General features: G+C 50.0%; 1 protein-coding gene and 1 long non-coding RNA gene across 2 annotated transcripts; one reads left to right on the forward strand and one right to left on the reverse strand.

Moving 5' to 3' along the window:
- Nucleotides 1–7,034: 7,034 nt before the first annotated feature.
- On the reverse strand, nucleotides 7,035–13,923 carry LOC125179817 (uncharacterized). The gene is made up of 3 exons (XR_007157651.2): nucleotides 13,803–13,923; nucleotides 12,208–12,438; nucleotides 7,035–8,269 (listed from the first exon to the last, which is right to left on the reverse strand). It is a non-coding gene; the product is annotated as an uncharacterized lncRNA (long non-coding RNA).
- LOC125179816 (nucleoprotein TPR-like) lies at nucleotides 12,870–18,695 on the forward strand. The gene is made up of 5 exons (XM_066978386.1): nucleotides 12,870–14,192; nucleotides 14,451–14,573; nucleotides 15,546–15,707; nucleotides 16,659–16,748; nucleotides 17,038–18,695. The coding sequence occupies exons 1-5, from the start codon at nucleotides 14,121–14,123 to the stop codon at nucleotides 18,640–18,642; spliced, it is 2,052 nt and encodes a 683-aa protein (XP_066834487.1). The 5' UTR covers nucleotides 12,870–14,120; the 3' UTR covers nucleotides 18,643–18,695.
- The last annotated feature ends 125 nt before the right edge of the window (nucleotides 18,696–18,820 follow it).

Raw genomic sequence — 18,820 nt, forward strand, 5'->3', positions numbered from 1 at the left:
TCTGCCTGGGCAGTTCCAGCAGTGCTGGTGGCATCAGCAGCCAATGGGGTCTGCATTGTGGTTTTGGGGTGGTCCTTGCACGCTACAGTCATTCAGGAGGATGTGGTGGAAGGCTGGCCCAGGGCTGTGAGTAGTGGGGGAAATTCAGTGGGTTAACCCTCATGGCTGCAAAACCCAGGGAGATGTCAGCTGAGCCTGGCCTGTGGTGGTCTGTAATAGGGTTTACCCTGCAATGCCCTGGCAGAGAGCACTGGGGTTGTTCTGACTGCCCTTCCTGGTAGCACATCACTCAGAGTCAGGGTCCAGCACAGCTCTTTTCCAGACATCAGCTGTATTGTGGGGGTTACTGTCCTCTATCTTTCTGTCTTTTGTAAAGGCAGGAGATGGGCAAGGGGGCAGCAGTAGGGCATGGAGGAGATTTGGACCCCAAACCAGCCCAGAGAGCGAGTGATAGCAAGTCCCACAGCCAGAGCAGCTTTGCACCAACTGGAAACATCTTCCTGTGTCAGAGGTTGGAGATGTCGCTTGGGTCCTTCCCTCTCTCTTCTCCCTCTACAGCCAAACAGCCCTAAATCCCTTCATCTTTCCCTGTTTTGTGGCTATCCCTGTCCCCCATCCCGTTCAACATAGTCGCACGAGTTTTTCACTACCTTTCTTCAGGAGTCCAACACTGGTCATAAATGTGCCAGAGTAGGTGGTGGAGGTGGAAATCACTTCTTCTGACATGCCAGAAAAGGTTGGCTGCTGTCCAGGAAACGGACGACTCCTCCTGGTGCCATGACATAGGGTCTCTGCCATGTACTGGCGATTTTCCTGTGGGGACCCTGCAAGGGGGAAGACACTTGACAGCCACAAGAGCCACACAGAGTGCAATGAGCAGCAGGGCACGATGGGCAGCAGGTGACTAGGATGTGCTCTGGGGAGCCCCAGTACACCCTGCAAGCCCTTAGTCACTTTTGCTGGCAAAAGGTGCTGCAACAGACTGGGGTCAACCTGCTCAGGTAGAAGAGGGTGAATAGGCAGGGAAAGGACATCCCAGAAAATGATGCTGGGAGAAAACAGATGCATGAGACCTGAAGCCTTGTCCCTGTGTCTCCCTCTCCTTACTGATGGCACCTCATCTCCATCACTGTGGGCTACATTAGCTCCAACAGAGGTGATGACACCTTTGGTATTCAGTCCCAAGAGGATAACAACTTCCATCCTCCTGGCCCTGTACTAGGGAAGAGCTGCTATGGGGTACCCTGCACCCTCTGAATGCAAAGACAAGGGCTAACTACCATGCCACCTGCTTGACCCTGGGCTGCCCAGGGAGGAGGTGGCAAGCATCTCCAGGCTGCCCCACAGCTGTTGGCTTTGGGCCAGACACAGGCTGGAGGAAAGGGATCCTCCAGGAGCTCCTCTCTGGGGTGCAGGTCTCCAGCACCCCAAGCAGAGACAGCCCCCACCCCCATTGTGGCTGAGCCAGCTGGTGAGAGACAAAGCGCTATGCAGGTCCAGGGGAAGACCATTCCTCATTATCATAGGACCTCTGGAGTGGCAGTACTCAGCTGGGCAGGATCCCAGAGCTGGGATGGGGATGGGGCACCTTTGGCCATGACCCCCTAGCCCCAATGCATGTAACACAGGTCCCATTGCTAGGAAGTTGCAGTAAATGAGCCGACGCCATTTCCAGGGATTCTCCTTCCATGCCATAGTATGTCAGGCCACCTCTCTGCTTCCCTGCACCCCACGGCGCTGTGGAGCTCTGACTCTCCCCTAAACACCCACCAGGAGAGGGCTTGGGGCTGGGCTGCAACCTGGTGCTCCCCTTCCCTTCCCACCATCTTTGGCAGGGAAACCTTCTCCCCCTCCCCAGCTGCCACCAGGGTTTGGGAATGGAAATGGCAGGAGCCACCCCCCCTCTCCACTCCATCTCTCCATTGCCACCAGCATCCAGTCACAGTTCAGCAGAGTTGCCAGGTCCAGGGAGAACAATGGCAGGATGGAGGGCAGCACCAGGAAGGGGTGGCAGAGTGTTTCTGCTTAGGTTTGAGCACCAGGTCTTAAATCAGTGTTTCACAGCACCTGCTGGGTGCTGGGTGTAGGGATGACAAAGTACCTAGGCCCAACCTTACCTCCACAATGTCCTCTACCCACTCACTAATCCTCCCCAGCTGTCCCCTTGCACGTCCCCTCACACTGCAGTTTCTCTTCTGCTTTCATGGTGGGTGGGGAGGACCACACTGGGGTTGAAGGCAGAACCGAAACCACAGCTAAGGGGAAGTTGGAGATAGAGCACTCCGATAACGTCCAAGCACAAGTAGGGCCAGGGTGTCCGTCCCCTATCCTGATGCAGTGTGTCCAGTTACCTCTCCAAGCACAACCAGGACAAGGGGTCCCTCCTCCATGTCTTCATCATGGGTGCCCCCAGCTGTGGTGGGGAGGTGAAGAAGGCCCATCCAGGAACACTGCAGTCTGAGCCCTGGCACCCCAAGATGCTGAGACAGACACAGGGAGACAAGGACACCAAACCCCTTCCCTTCCCTGGAGCTGCTCCACAGAGACGTGGGGATGCTGTGGTGGTGTGGTGGGACCAGACATGGCTCTGACAACTCCACTTTCTCTGCAGCTCACCTTGGCATCTCCCAGGGGACACCATGCAAATTGGACATTCCCATTCATCCTGGCATCAGGATCGGATGAGAGAGTTCAGCTGGTTGGATGGGAAAGGGCAGCCATTGGGTGGCCAGTGACGGAAGGGGCAGCGAGACATTTGTTTGTACAGTCCTATCAAGGTGACCATTGGTCCTCACAGTTTCCCCCTCTTGTCAGTGCTGGTCACTGGTAGCTGAGTAGCTGGTATGGCAGGAGCAAGCCCAGGGCTCATGCAGGTTATTTTGTGGTCACTTGTTGCTGGGTATCTGACAGGGCAGTTGGCACATACGTGCCTTTGCATTTGCTCATGGTTTGTTCAAGGCCCTCTGCATTTTCTCCAAATGTCTCTCACTAGTGCACTGGACCAGAAGTTCTGCTTTAGCTCTCCCTCATCTCCATTCAGTGTACCTGTTCTCGTGTTTTCATTGCTCGCTTACATTATCTTAGTACTAGCTGTAGAAGAGGCCACAACTTCTTTCTCCGTGCTGTTTTCACTTTCTTTTGGTCAGCAAATTATTTCCACTGTCTTCTGTTGTAACTGTTGAGCTGATACCTTGCAGGATACTCCAGGCTACTGCATGCTTATGCAGTATCTACCTACCTCTGGAGATAGCACAACTCCAGGATGTTTTAGCTGACTTCATCTGAAGGGGTTCCATGAAGGAATACTAACTGAGACCAGGTAAGCCCTGGGAGATTGTCTCTATCCAGGCTTAGGTTGCTATTTAAGAGCTAGAGGGCTTTCCTCCTGCTTTTCATAACCAAAGTAGTTCACACTTCTTCAAGAATCTGGCTATTTGATTCAGCAGGTAAAAAACGTATATATGCAGCAAGTGTTTGGGTCTACTGTCTTCTTTTGAGCTGTTAATGTACTGCAGTGCTGGAAAATCTCTACTCTTGTTGCAGGCAGAACAGATGTGACACGGGAAATTTAATTTAATTTAGTGACAATTAAGATAAACATTATTACTGATTTGTGTGCTGGGAAACAAAGAAGACAAATATTTCAATATTTAGGGAGAACACCTCTCCTCTCCCTTTCCCAGGCCAAGCTTCACTCCTGACACATCTCGTCTTGCTTCCCAGTATCTGCTGTCACCACAGGTTATAGTCATTTTGGGAAGACGATGTCAGCATGGAAGGTTGGGCTCAGTGCACTATGTTTTTGTCGGTTTGTTTGTTCGTTTGTTTTTTGCTTGTTGTTGTTGTTTGTTTCATTTTTTTTTATGCCACTTTGTTCCTTAATCTTTTCTTCTGCTGCTTCTTCCTTCTTACTTGCTTTCTTTGCTCCAGAATGGGCCCTCAACAGACCACAGTCCCTTTGGGAAAGTACTTTCTGTGGCATGGGCTTAGTCATGGTCCACAGTCCCTTTGGGGTGTATTTACTCTGCTGTGGAGCACCTCCCACTGCTCTGGCTTTGCTGTTCCTTTTTCCAGGTATTTACTACCCATTCTGAAATATAGGGTCACAGAAGTGCCATAAACTCCTCTGGTTAGAAGGAGGAAAGCTAAGTGGAACCAGCCATGACCAGGACAGGGCACTTCCTGATCTCCTTCTACAGACATCACCCCTGCAGCCCCCCCCCTCTCTCCCCCTGATGCATAAATCTTGCCATGTATGTACAGTACAATTCTTCATTGCAGTTAAACTACAATGACTTGAATTGGGTGACTATTTAGCTGAGATTATATTGCAGTTTGAGTATATTCACCAAAGCAGGAAAAAAAAAAACAACACAAACAAACCACATATAACAGGGCCTGGAACACAATTCCACCTTTTTAGCTTAGCTCAAGGCTAGCTAGCTAATAACAGCTGTCATGAAGAAAGGTAGGAAGCCTTAGTCATCCTTCTACTTTCACTTGGGAGATGCTTTTAACTGTGAGTCTTGCCCTTGACACCCCTCTGAGCTACATAGGAGCTATATTGCAGCTAAGTCAGTGGCAAGTCTTGTACTTCCTCATTTCTGACACTAATCCTGTCCCTTTTGGCTTGACTGGCCAAAACACCTTTGGATTTGACTTTTCACCTCAGATTTGCTGGGTGATCACTGGGCTCTTGGAAGACTCTGGTCATTTCCAGACCTGATTCTGACTCTGACTTTGCTGATTTGGTTTCCTGGCTCCGTGTTGGTGATGTTGCTGCTCTTCCTCCCTTGTCTTCAGTTCCTGGCTCACCTTGCCTTGTAAAGCAGCCTGTCCTTGATACCTTATCTGTCAATGGAATATGGTGGATTTATGCCAAGACTGGCCAGGGCACATCTGTACGTGAGAAGTGATTTATTCTTAAATCTTTGCTACCTGGTCTTTGTGGAAGCTACATTAGTTTCACGTCAGCTGGAAGTTCCTCCTCCACAATACTAACTCCATTTTGTGAGATGAGATATTTGTCCCAGTGGTTTAAGGGATCCAAATCTAGAAATATTGTAAACTTGTTCTATGTACCATTAAGTAAACTGCTCAACTAGTCAAATTGCATTTAATCCACTAATATGTTTTACGTAAACCAGTGTGGTGGTGTAACAACTGACAGTCAGCTTGGCTCTACCATGCCATTCTCTCTTTCCACCTCCTCAAAAGAACAGGGGGAGAAAATATGATTAAAAAAAAAAAAAAAAGTTAATGGATTGAGATAAGGACAGGGAGACTGCTCATCAGTTAATATGACAGGTAGAACAGACTCAGAATAAAGGAGATTAAAGTAATTTATTAACTATAGATAACAGGCTAGAGCAGTAAGAAATAAAAGTGAACTAAAAAGACCTTCCCTCCACCCCCATCCACCCTCTTTTACATCCTCCCCTGAGCAGTGCAGGGGAATGGGGGCTGCAGTCAGTCAACAGCACTTCACCTCTTCTACTCCTTCATGGTCACTCTCTTCCCCTGCTCCAATGTGGTCCCTCCCATGAAATGCCATCCAATCCTATATGGGCTTCCCACAGACAACAGCTTTTCAAGAACTGCTCCAATATGGGCCCATACCATCCTTCAGGAGCAGACTACTCCAGCATGGGTCCATTGTCACAGATGAAATTTTTACATAGGTCTGATGTATCAGCAATTTAAGGTTTATTAATTTTATTGTCAATCACAAATTAGTTTTTTGTACTTTTTCCTTAACAGCACTTAATCATCAGTTAATCATTACCCTAATTAACACAATAATTCAATAGTGTCTGCTACAATCAAAACAACTTAGTTAAAGATTCAGGAGAGGTATTAGCAGATTCTATACAGCAAGGGATTGGAGATTTCTATACAGTGAGAGATTAGGGATTTCTGTACAGCAAGTTATTGAGGTTTCTAAACTCAGTTGTGCACTCAAAAACATTCCCTCTTTTGGTTCATTACACTTCTCTGTGTTGGCATATTCAGCAGATGATTGTTGAATCTTGATAAGTCAGGCGTCTAGTGAACTACTCTCTTCTCTCCATGTTGGTATATACAGTGGAAAATCATTGAACCTCAAGGAGTCTTGCCCTGAGAGGCATCCTACCACAGGGGGAGATCCTAGCCCACTGTGATCCTGGAGAGCTCCAGACGCTCTTCACTTAGGACCAATATTTATAGGACCATGAGATGATTGGCTTTAGTCAGTAATTTTCCATCCTGGCCACAATTTGGGTTAGGTAATTCTTGTGTTGCTCACCAACCATACAATTCCAGATTGCACAGTTCTGCTATCAAGGTAGCAGTAGTTTATCTCACAACTGTTGGAGTCCCCAAGTAGCTCCATCCTGAGATACCTGATGGGTCCAATTCAGTCCAATCACTTACTAGGACTCCAAGAAGTGGGGAGGTAAAGTCGCCGGCTTTTCCACATACCCAACAATCACTAATATTAGTATATTTTACAATGCTTTTCACAAGTGAAACATACATGTTAGCATCAAAAGCCGCATCAAAAACCACATCAGACACGCTAATTAAAGCTGTAATTACAAAGAACCAAACTAATGTCTTTGCAAATGAGATCTTAAAGGTTCAGATGGTGTTGAGCTCCATTGCGATTTAGGGGCCTTCTTGACTCTGGTATGGTGAATCCAGGATACTTGTTCCTTGATCTTTATAACTGTGTGAGAGGTCAGTAGCACTTGGAAAGAGCCCTCCCACTTTGGTTGTAATGGTGTATCTGCAAGAAATCTAGCATATATATATAATCCCCAGGTTCAATATTGTGCACAGGCCCATCAAGACCTTGGGTCCTAGATCCTAGGACTAGCTTCTTGAATTCCTGAAGCAGTTTCTGCAGGCTTATTATATAACCTGTCAATATCTCGTTCCCAAGTTCAGTCGATACTCTTACCTGCATGCTATAGGGCCTTCCATAAAATATTTTGAAGGGGTTTAATCCCTCTTTTGTTTGGGGCTTCGCTCTTATCCTGAGGAGGGCCAGAGGTAATGACTGAGGCCATGTTAGATTAGCTTCCTGACCTAATTTTACAATCTGCATCTTGATTAGATGATTCATCCTTTCTACCTGGCCACTTGACTGTGGGTTGTATAGAGTATGAAGCTGCCAATCTATCCCCAGTAGTTTACTCACTTTTGAGACAGTCTTCACAATGAAATAGGGTCTATGATCTGATGAGATTACTGTAGGAACCCCAAATCTGGGTATGATCTCTTGCAGTAATATCTTAGTTACTTTTCTTGCCTTATTGGTCTGGCAAGAGAATGCTTCTGGCCATCCTGAAAAGGTATCCGTCAAGACCAACAGATATCGAAACCCCTCTTTTCTTGGGAGACCTGAAAAATCAATTTGCCATTGCTGTCCTGGATAATTTCCTTTCTCTATTTGCCCAAGCTGGGCTTTAGGCCCTGTTTTGGGGTTTGATTCCTGTCTGTGGGTTATTTCTAAGGCATATAACACACTGTTTCAATACCTGTCAGACAATGGTATACAAATTACGTCTTCAGTTACCATCTCATATAATAGTTTGGAGGGTATCACAATTCTCCCATCCTTTATTTGTCCTAAACCTGTTGGTAATATTTTTTTCATTTACATCTTCAATTAATAACTTATAGATCTTAGAATATTCTATTTCATTCTCTAATGCTTTTGCTAATGCTTGGTTTTCTCTTCCCGGTACTAGTGTCAAAATTTGACTCTAAGATGCCCGTTCTGCTGCCCCTTTGGCCTCTGCATCAGCTAATCTATTTCCCCTTTCAATATCAGTTTCCCCTGTTTGATGTCTTTTACAGCGCAGAATGGCAAATTTAGCAGGCAGGTATACCGCTTGGAGTAACTTCAGTATCTCTTCTGCATGTTTAATTGATTTCCCTTGGGATGATAAGAGTCCTCTCTCCTTCCAAATTGCCCCGTGTGCATGCACCACACCAAAGGCATATTTCAAGTCTGGCCAAATGTTAATTCTTTTCCCTTTTGCCAGCTCAAGAGCTCGTAGCAAGGCGATGATTTCTGCCTTTTGGGCTGATGTTCCAGGGGAAAGAGGCTTCACCTCAGTTACCTTATCAAGTGTTGTTACTGCATATCCTGCAAGGCGAACTCCCTGGTGAATGAAGCTGCTGCCATCTACATACCAATCCTCCGCATCTTCTAGGGGTGTATCCTTTAAATCTGGTCAGCTGGAGTATACTGTTTCCATGATCTCAGTACAACTGTGAACTGAAGAAAGAGGTTGGGTTCACAATATTAGTGACTCATTGCTGTATCAGCTGGGCTTTCTGTTGAGAAACTCGATATCCAATTAATCCAAGAAAATTTAGTAAACTAATAGTCCATTCTACACACTCCTTTTCTTCCTCAATAGCTATCAACAGGTCATCTACGTATTGCAATAGTGTGTCCTTTCCTGGAGGGGTTTTCCAAGCCTCAAGGTCACAAGCTATTTAGTTCCTGAATGCGGTGGAACTATTCTTGAAACCCTGTATTAACACAGTCCACGTAAACTGAGTTTTTTGTCCTCTATTGGGATTTTCCTATTCAAAGGAAAAGAGTTTCTGGCTTTCAGTCACCACGGGCAGGCAGGAAAAGGCATCCTTTAAATCTAGTACTGTGAACCAAACTTGACTGTTTCCTAATTTTGTCAAAAGGTTATAGGGGTTGGCTACTACAGGGTATAAATCTTTTGTGATCCTGTTGATGGCCCTTAAATCCTGGACTATATGTTAGGTTCCATCTGCCTTTCTAACTGGGCCTGTATGGAGTATTATAATCTGACTCACATTCTACTAACGGTCCGTATTTAAGAAAGTTATTGACTATTCCTTCCACTCCCTTTCTGCCTTCCACCTTTAGTGGGTATTGCTTTTGGCATACCCTGGGAGCATTGTCACAGAATCACAGAATTGTAGGGGTTGGAAGGGACCTCAAGAGATCATCGGGTCCAACGCCCCTGCCAAATCAGGTTCCCTAAAGCAGGCTGCCCAGGTAGGCGTCCAGACGGGCCTTGAATATCTCCAGAGAAGGAGACTCTACAACCACCTTGGGCAGCCTGTCCCAGTGTTCTGTCACCCTTACCGTGAAGAAGTTCTTTTGCATGTTGGTGCGGAACTTCCTGTGATCAATTTTGTGGCCATTGCCCCTTGTCCTGTCCCCACAAACCACTGAAAACAGGTTGGCCAAATCTCTGTCTCCCACACTTAAGATACTTGTAAACATTAATAAGATCCCCTCTCAGTCTTCTCTTCTCAAGGCTGAGCAGACCCAGGTCTCTCAGCTTTAACATTTTTTCTATTTTCCTTTAAATCAGTTTTTAAAGGTACTGCATTCTTTGCTCTCCCAGGTATTCCTGTAGCCCAAACTCCTAGATACACTTGGTTCATAATTACATCCATTCAGGGAGTCCTGTCTGGAGCTTCCTCTGGACTCACCACGGATAGACTTGAGAGTTTAATATGTTCATCATCCTTGACTTTTATTTCCATTTTCCTTCATTCAAAAGAAATTTTCGTGTCCAATTTTTCCAGCAAGTCCCTTTCTAAGAAGGGCCTTGGCGAATTGGGTAAGTATAAAATTGATGTATTCCAATCATTTTTCCCAATTTAAATTTCAAGGGTTGCAAAAAGGACACCTTTTCCTGTTAGCCAGTTGCTTTTATTACATTTGCAGACTCAGTGCTTTCCAGAATCAATTTTTGGTTTAACACAGAGAAAGAAGCTCCTGTATCCAATTAAAAAAATAATAATTAAATAAATCTTGTCTTTCTCTTCATTCCCTAGCTTTATTTTAACCAGTGGATCTGCTAGGATAGACTCCACAGGTCCTCATCACTTGAGTTCAGATAAGAACTCTGATTCTGAGGCTCTATTTTAGTTACTTAAATCTGTGACTGAAAAGAGCACTATTAACCACAGCCACACCATGGCTCTCAACTGCCTGTCTCAACAGGGTTGCAACCCAGCTCCCTGCCACTGGTGTTGTTCCCATGACAACTCTCTTGGACTCATCATGATCCCTCTGCCCCGGAGGGCTCACATCCATGATTTTGAGGTCTCTGCCTCAACCCTGGGGCTACTAACATTCCTACATCCCCTTTCCATGCTCATACAACTTCAAACATCTATGTGTTTGAGTACCACATGCCACACTTTTATCACCTTCAATAACCCACAGAATCACAGAATCACAGAATCATCTAGGTTGGAAGAGACCTCCAAGATCATCTAGTCCAACCTCTGTCCTAACACTAACAAGACCTCCACTAAACCATATCACTAAGCTCTACATCTAAACGTCTTTTTAAGACCTCCAGGGATGGCGACTCAACCATTTCCCTGGGCAGCCCATTCCAATGCCTAACAACCCTTTCAGTAAAGAAGCTCTTCCTAATATCCAACCTAAACCTCCCCAGGCGCAACTTTAGCCCATTCCCCCTCGTCCTGTCACCAGGCACGTGGGAGAACAGACCAACCCCCACCTCGCTACAGCCTCCTTTAAGGTACCTATAGAGAGCGATGAGGTCTCCCCCGAGCCTCCTCTTCTCCAGGCTAAACAAGCCCAGCTCCCTCAGCCGCTCCTCGTAAGACTTGTTCTCCAGACCCCTCACCAGCTTCGTTGCCCTTCTTTGGACTCTCTCGAGCACCTCCATGTCCTTCTTGTAGCGAGGGGCCCAAAACTGAACAGAGTACTCGAGGTGCGGCCTCACCAGAGCCGAGTACAGGGGGACAATCACCTCCCTAGACCTGCTGGCTACACTGCTTCTTATACAGGCCAGGATGCTGTTGGCCTTCTTGGCCACCTGAGCACACTGCTGGCTCATATTCAGCTGCCTATCAACCAGTATTCCCAGGTCCTTCTCGGCCAGGCAGCTTTCCAACCACTCATCTCCCAGCCTGTAGCGCTGCTTGGGGTTGTTGCGCCCCAGATGCAGGGCTCGGCACTTGGCCTTGTTGAACTTCATACAGTTGGCCTCAGCCCATCGGTCCAGCCTATCCAGACCCTCCTGCAGAGCCTTCCTTGCGCGCCTGCCCCGGAGCCGATCGCCTCGGCAACCCTTTTAACAATTCATTTTTATTTATCTTTCTCCAGCTTGTACTTTTCTAATGCCAACACCAAAGGCTCAGTCACGGGCCAACTCGATTCCATACCTTTTTCCCTCCAGGACGCTGCCTCAATGTAAACAACATATCAGTATACAATATTTCATCCCATTTCCCTTCCCATCTCAAAAACAACATTAGATGCAATAAAGTATTATAATTCGGTGTTCCATTAAGGGCCCACTTCTCCCCATCGTCCAATTTACAGAGGGGCCAACACTGATTACAATATTTTATTAAAATCTTCCTGTCCACTATCCTGCCAGTTGGTCCTCCCATATCCTTCCAGTGAGCCAAAATTCAGCCCAAGGGGCTCCTTTTTACTATTGCACCTCCCTATTACCCATATTTATGTTTTCCTAATTAATAAGCACTTCCCGATTAAGTTGACAAGAGTAAAACTTGACCCACAGTAAATTATATAACGGGGTGGTAGTTCCACAGCGAATATACCAGAACTTCTAAACTGTTACTTAGATAATGCTCCCGCCTTCCTCCTTGTCACACTCAAAACATTTAAGAACAAAAATAGGATTACAAGTTAAACCGTTGGGCCTGTGTATTGGGCACCACCAGTCAACACTTGGATAAAACAGCACTTCTTTACGGTCTGTCATCTGCTTCATTCGTCTCTGGCCGTTCCTCTCGCGGAGGATATGGAACCGCGGATTGGAACTCCACACTGGCTTGGCAGCAATGCTGTGTCTCATTCACACAGCACAATCATGCAGTCAAAGAGGCCTCTTGCACCTTTCACTCAAGCAACACAAAACAGCAATCACTATTACAAATAGTATCACTTATTACAACAAATTTCCCAGTATAAATTGTGATCCATTAATTCATATTATCATATATTCATATTATCATATAATTCATATTATCATATATCATTATCATTAATTCATATTATCAATCCATAATTAATTAAATGTCTACAAAACAAAGCACTGACCAAATCACGGGGACTCCCAGTGACTAGTAGTACAAAACCAAACGTAGAGTGTTCTTTACATACACAGTTACCAAAACAATGGATCCCAGATTGCCACAAACACCTACCCAAGCTTGAGCATTGCGCCGGGGTGAGTACACAGACTCTTTAACTTATGTAGGACATCTCCTCACGACTTACAGGTATCCCCTTACTCCATTAAAACATATCTCGTCCACCAGTCATGGTCCTTGTCTACCTCTGCAGCGATCTGGTTGAGAAGGGGAGTCCTCCCAAGAAATCTCAGGGAAATTTCTTGGGGAAATCTCTAGGAGTCCGGTCCTCAGTGGGTCCTGCAGCTGGACAAAGAGGGTCCCATCTGTGGTGCCAAACTGACGCACGGAAACAAACTTTACAACTCAAGGAGAGTTATAAAGTAGGTATGGTTATTGCAGTGCAGTGCAGTGCTGACATGGAGAGCGCTGCACCACCACAATCCACCCTGTGACTAAAGTCAATCTCTCTTGCCACAGAGACCTTTAAACAATCCCGGACTCAACAGGACTCTGTGCTTTCTCTCTCTCCAAACACTAACAGCCCTAACCCTTTCCCTACTTAATAATCCAGAAGTAGCAGCAGCCAGAACCATAGCACCAAGCCTATCTTGCAGAGCAGGCAAAAAAGGAACGAACGAGAAAAAAGAAGGAACAAGGGGTGGAAAGGGGTTTCAATAAGAGGGAGAGGTAGAAAGTGAGCACAGCAGGAGCCAGCAGCCCGGCTCCTGTCCTGTTGCTTGCAGGAAACAGCCACAGGAACAGGTAACAGAAAGGAAAGAGGGGAAGAAAGTTGGTGGAAATGGAGAAAGAGGTTGGAATTCAAAGCAGATGTGAGCGGCACAGCTGCAACCGGTGACCCAGCACCAACTGTGCCCTTTACGGGAGGAAGCCGGGGGGTGGCTTGGGCCTAGCGGGTGGCTTTGGGCCTGTCTGTGTGGCCGTCGGAGGGGGGTAGGCCTGGAGGCATGGGGGCCAGTCCCAGACAGTTCCAGCCGGCTCAGCAAGGGCTGCCTGTGGAGCCAGAGCTGAGAGCGACCAGAGGAGCCCCTGGCGCCGCTGCTCTCTCCTGTGTGACAACGGGTGGCAGCGGCTCGGGCAGCAGGCAGGAGGAGAAATGTGAGGACACGTGGGCCGGGCCAGGAGGGCACTCAGAGGGAGGCAGACACAGGAGGGGACAGCGAAGACACAGCAGGAGGCCTGTGGAAGGGGACGCTGCAGAAGTGAGGCCAGGGAAGGCACTCTGGGCAGGAGGCTCTCCATGGTGGCAGCGGTGCCTCTTGGGGACTGCGGCCGTGAAAAAGCCACACGGGAGCAGAAGAAACAGGTAGGAGGGAAGAGGCAGCAGGACAGAGGGAAAAGCTAGGAGCGGTGGCGAGAAGCCCTTGCGCACTGCTGCAAAGCCTCCTGCATTGCCTGTCGCCTCACAGGAGGGATGGGGAGAGCCCAAAGGAGACGTATGGCAGAAGGGAGGGCCAAGGGGAGTGGGAAGCCCAGCAGCTGCAGGCAGCAGCCAGGTTCCACAGGCCTTTTGCCAGAGAAAATCAGGGCAATAGGTGAAGAGACGACCTGCCGCCAAAACTGTCTCACAGAGCTGCTGAAGGCTCCGTCACTGAACATTCAGCCAAGAAGCAAGCATTTCTGGTGTGGAAAATCTGCACATTTCTCACCAGTTAGCAAGGATGACAGCTTTCCTTCCAAGAATGACAGAAGAGTTGGGGTGGGAAGGGGCTGGTGGAAACAACCTAGTCCAGGCGCCCTGCTCAAAGCAGGCTCGGCTGGAGTGGCTTGCCCACCAGTGTGACCAGAAGGGCCTGCAGGTAGCCATGGCGTAGGTGGCGGCATGGCAACGCGATGATGTAACAATGCTTGAGCGCTCTATAAAGCCGCTTGCTGGGAGACCGCCTGGGACAGTTGCAGCTGTCTGCCTCTGGAGTGAGAGGTGCTAGCAGAGGGTCGCAGCTCCCACAGAGCTCTTGGAAGGAGCCATGGAGCAGCATCTCACTGCTGGTTTCCAAAACCCAGACGCACTGCTGTGCATCGCTGGCAAGAGCAGAGAGGTGAGCACTGTGCCCGAGGAGAGGGCTCAGAGCAGGAGCCCGGGGCGTGCGGGACTGCTCTGGGGCCAGAGGAGGCTCCCAGGAAGCTGGGAGGGATCTAAACCTGGTCAGGCCGCAGAAGGCTCGCAGGGAGCCGTGCCTCTCTCTGCCCATCCCGGCGTATTGCTAGCAAGTGGGAAGAGAGCTGCAAGGGGGTGCGGGGGTGGGCTGCACAAGGGATTGGAGTGCCTGAGTGTCTGAGTGTCCCTGTCTTTCTAGTTCCAGCCCAGATGGCAACTTGGAGAAAGAGGCAGCGGGCTGCTGGACCTCCCACTGGGAGTCAAAATCCCTCTAGTGCCTGGCACCAAGCCTGTCTTCTGCAGGACAAAGCTGGGGGAAAAGGTAAGAGAAGGAGGAAGGGGTGGAAGGGGTGGAAAAGGTCTCTTCTGTCACGGGCTCCCTCCCCATCATTCCGAGAAGGCCTTGTGGCCACCTGCTCTACGGTGGGAGTTACAGCACTTTGGCCCAGCCGGGTGGAGGAGTCAGGGATGGATGCTCCCGGCTCCGCAGCACGGAGACAAAGGAGGACTCGCCAACAGCAGTGGCCTGCACTGGCCAGAGGTCAGGAGAGGGTGTTCCACAGCTGGGCTCTCCACAGGGGCGTGCTTGCCAGCACCAGGGCCAGCCTGGGTTCTGGCACCAGGCAAGCGGGCAGCTGGGGCCCTGCCTGCAGCAGGCGGCAGCGCGTCCGGGTACCAGGCCAAGGTGGCCTTCCAGCATGGCCAGAAACATTGAGTCTGGGGGTCTCTTAGGGGAGGGTGCAACCTTCTCCTGCTTTCCCTCTCAGATTTAGAAATTTAGAAAATCCCAGGCTTCTCTGCTTGGGAACCGCATGCCGTGTCCTCCTCCTCTTCCTCCAGCTTGGGGGAGCACTGCTTCCGAGGCAGAGACTTCCTGGAGGCAGAGGAAGGAGGGAGGCAGGCTACCCGCCCCTTAGCCCTGCCTAACCCAGAGGAGGCCGTTTTCTGTGGATTTTCCATTGTTGACGTGTGAACCACCGGGCTTGAAGTTTTCCATCTGAAGGTTCATTTCTGGCATGGAAAGCTCTTGCATTTCTACCCGGTGGCCCAAGATGCCTACTTTGCTGGTGGGGTTTGGCCTTCTCTCCCCAGCCCAGGCCGGACCCTCAGCCTGGTGGGGGTGTTTTTGATGGCTTCAGAAGGAAGGTCCAGCCGGGAAGTAAGCCAGGAATCAGAAACCTATACCTCAGAGGTTGGAAAAGGCTAGCCCGTGTGCATGAGGAGCTTGGAAGTGCCTTTGTCTCTCTGCTGCTTTCTCCTGCCCCATTCATACTCTGGAACACCTCTCTTCCAGCTTCACCAGCCTTCTGCTCAATTTAATCTGGGAGATCCGTACTGTCGCCTACTGCGCACAGAGTACAACTGCCTGCACGACCCGCATCTGCAGGCCTACTACAATCGCAAAGACAACCTGCAGAGCCTGAAGAGCAAGGGCTACATCACCAGTGATGGCAAAGTAGGTTTGGACGTTGCGCTGACCAGCACAGGTCTCCTCTGGCAGAGGCCAGTGGGATGAGGTTTAACATGGCTAAGTGCCAGTTCCTGCACTTTGGCCACAACAACCCCATGCAGTGCTACAGGCTTGCGGCAGAGTGGCTCAAAAGCTGTGCAGAGGAAAAGGATCTGGGGGTGCTGATTGATGCTCGCCTCATCATGAGCCGGCAGTGTGCCCAGGTGGCCAAGAAGGCCAACGGCATCCTGGCCTGTATCAGGAATAGTGTAGCCACAATAAAACGGGCTCAGGGGAGACCTTATCGCTCTCTACAACTACCAGAAAGGAACTTGTGGGGAGCTGGGGGTCGGCCTCTTCTTGCAGATGACTAGGAGCAGGACTAGAGGGAATGGCCTCAAATTGCGCCGGGGAGGTTTAGGTTGGAAAGGAGGGGACATTTCTTCTCAGAAGGAGCACTCAGGCATTGGAACGAGTTGCCCAGGGAAGTGGTGGAGTCACTGTCCCTGGGGGTGTTTAAGGAAAGCTTGGACCTGGTGCTTAGGGACATGGTTTAGGGGGTGACATTGGTAGTAGGCTGATGGTTGGACCAGGTGATCTTGAAGGTCTTTTCCAACCCTAATGATCCTATGATTCCCAGCGCGCTTGCTGCAGCCGCTTGTTGCTGGTGGGGGGCACAGGGCTGTTGCGCTGCCTTCCAAGGGAGCAGACGTCACCCCAGCGCCCTGCTGGCAATGCCCACTCCTGCTCTTCTCAGGCTGCCGTGCGCTGCCTGTGCATTGAGGAGGCAGCCGGTGTGGGGTCTGGTGCAGAGCGAGGAGTCCACTCGGCCCTGGCTCGGAGGGAGGCAGCGTCCCCACCGCTGGGACGGGGAGGGGATGGAGAGGAGCTGCTCCCCTGCCACTGCGCAGCTACCTCGACAGTTCTTGGGAGCTTTCTGCCCTTGTCTCTCCATAGGTGGTCTGCACTCTGAAGGAGTTCAATGAGTACAGGCAGTATCTGACCACACTCAAGCTGGAGGCTGAGAAAACCAGGAGGCAAGGAGAGGTAGGCAAAGCTCAGCGCTGGTAGACACATGTCAGCGGCACGGTACAGAAGGCTGGGGCTTTCCTTGATGGATCTGAGGGAGGCGGGGAATGCAGATGTCAGGGCTGTGCTGGGGGGCCAGGTGTTGTCGTGGGGAAAGGACGACCCTTTCCCGAGGGAAGCCCTTCTCTTCAGCCCTCGTTGCACGGCAGAAGCAGGGCGCTGGCACGGGCGGCATGAAGCCTCAGCACGCAGGGACGCGAGCCATTTCTGAGGCAAGAGTGAGCCAAAACCTGCTGTTCCCTTTCAGGAAAAGCTTCAGCAAGAGCTCGCCAAGTTGAAGAAACTTGACCCCAGACTGACAGCACGGATTGACAGCTCTTGCCAGAGCTCCTCCACTGATGTGTACATGGTCATGGGAGAGAAAGCCAGCCCACTGGAGCCTAAAAAACCAGCTGGCCCACCTTCCTGCAAAAGCAGGAGAAACCTTCTCCAATCTGGCCAGTACAGAAGGCTGAAAGCGGCTCCCTCCAGACTTGAGTTGGGCAGGGAGGATGCCAAGCTCCCTGGGTGCATCCCTACTGTGACTGAGTCAGAGAGAAAGTCACCTGTCCCCGCAGACGGTGTATTCAAAGCTGCCTCGGAAGAACAGGCTGCTAAAGAAAGCCAGAGAATTGAAGAGATGGCTCGGACTGTGGTGCGGCAAGTGTTTGAGAGGGTGCAGGCACTGGACCAGTCTGCCCGCGTCTTAAAGAGGGCTCCCCATAAGAGCCAAGAAAGACTGTGTGGAAGTGCCAAAAGCGCAGAGCCTTCAGAGACATCTCCTCTTGATAAAGAGGAGGAAATTGCACTGCTGGCTAAGAAGGTTGTGGCGAGTGTGATGAAGCTCTTTGAGAAGTCCTGGGAATCCGGCACGCCCAGTGCATCTGAGCCAAGGCCAGCAGCCAGGCAGAAGGAGCAGCCCGTCGCCAGGACAGCCTTCCAAGTGGGGAAGCTGGCAGAAAAGAAATCGAGGGAAGCCTTTGAGGGAGAATCCTCGCAGGCTTCCCTTGACAAAGTCACCAGAGAAGCTGTTGGAAGTGTCTGCGACACTTTGGAATCCTTCGTAGCTTCCCGGTTTGAGCAAGACTTCAACCGCAAATACTCTGAAATCCTGGCGCTTCCCACTGTCAACCTCTCTAACAGGAAGCCACAGCCATCCCAGGTGCCTCTCTTAAGACAGGGCATGAGGGAAGGGCGGGGACTACCAAGAGCGTCAGAAGAGCAGAGCCCAGAAGCAAGGCAGAGAGAAAAGTTGCCCATGATCCAACCAGCGCCAGACACTGCTGAGGTCTCACGACTGAGTCACAGGATTGTGAGGGAGAGCACCCAAAAGGCTGTCTCCGAAGTTCAGCGGCTGCACACAGAACTGCAGGCCTATGCCAGAACCATTGTCCTTAACGTGGTTGAAAAAGTGAAGGACAAGATGGAGCGGGAAATGAAAGCCAAGGCCTTAGACACCACTTCAAACAGCAAAACGGTGGCAAGTGGGATGACGCGCTCTGTATCGGAGCAGAGCTGTCAGCCTGGGACTGCACGGAACCTGGAGAAGAACTTGGGAAAGCGTGTCACCAAACAGCCCGTGCCAAGCAAAGGGAAGGAGAGCTGTCCCTCAGAGCACCTCCAAAGACCACCTGATCTCCTCCAAGCTGTCCGGCGAGGCTCTGAGCAAGGTGCTCCCATGGCAGGCTCTTCTGCGCCCCCAGGGGAATCCCACAGTCAGCGGAGGTCAGAGAGCACCACAGGCACCATCGCTTCCATGGGCCCGCAGTTTGTCAGGCAGCCCGTTCCTCCATCTGTTCCAAAGCACCCTGTCCAGGGAGGAGCGCGGTGCCTACGTGTGCGTGTCAAGCCTCTCCCATTCAAGCCTCAGTAGCCTGAGGCGGAAGCGGACAATAAAGAGTTTACATCCAAGTGCTTGCTTGTGCCTACATTTATTCAAGCCAGGTGTACTGGGTCTGGCTGGGATGTTAACTTTCCCTGCAGCAGCCCACACAGTGCCGTGCTCTGCACTTGTAGCTAAAACAGCAGTGGTATCACACCAGTGTTGTGTC

The sequence above is a fragment of the Anser cygnoides genome, chromosome 16, assembly GCF_040182565.1.
Source record: "Anser cygnoides isolate HZ-2024a breed goose chromosome 16, Taihu_goose_T2T_genome, whole genome shotgun sequence".
NCBI lineage: Eukaryota > Metazoa > Chordata > Aves > Anseriformes > Anatidae > Anser > Anser cygnoides.

Bases quoted from the DNA above. Each gene is read 5' to 3' on its own strand.
- LOC125179816 (XM_066978386.1), top strand. From the start codon at position 14,121: ATGGAGCAGCATCTCACTGCTGGTTTCCAAAACCCAGACGCACTGCTG. The intron at 15,708-16,658 runs GTAGGTTTGGAC...GTCTCTCCATAG, and splicing joins ACATCACCAGTGATGGCAAA to GTGGTCTGCACTCTGAAGGA. The intron at 16,749-17,037 runs GTAGGCAAAGCT...GTTCCCTTTCAG, and splicing joins AAACCAGGAGGCAAGGAGAG to GAAAAGCTTCAGCAAGAGCT.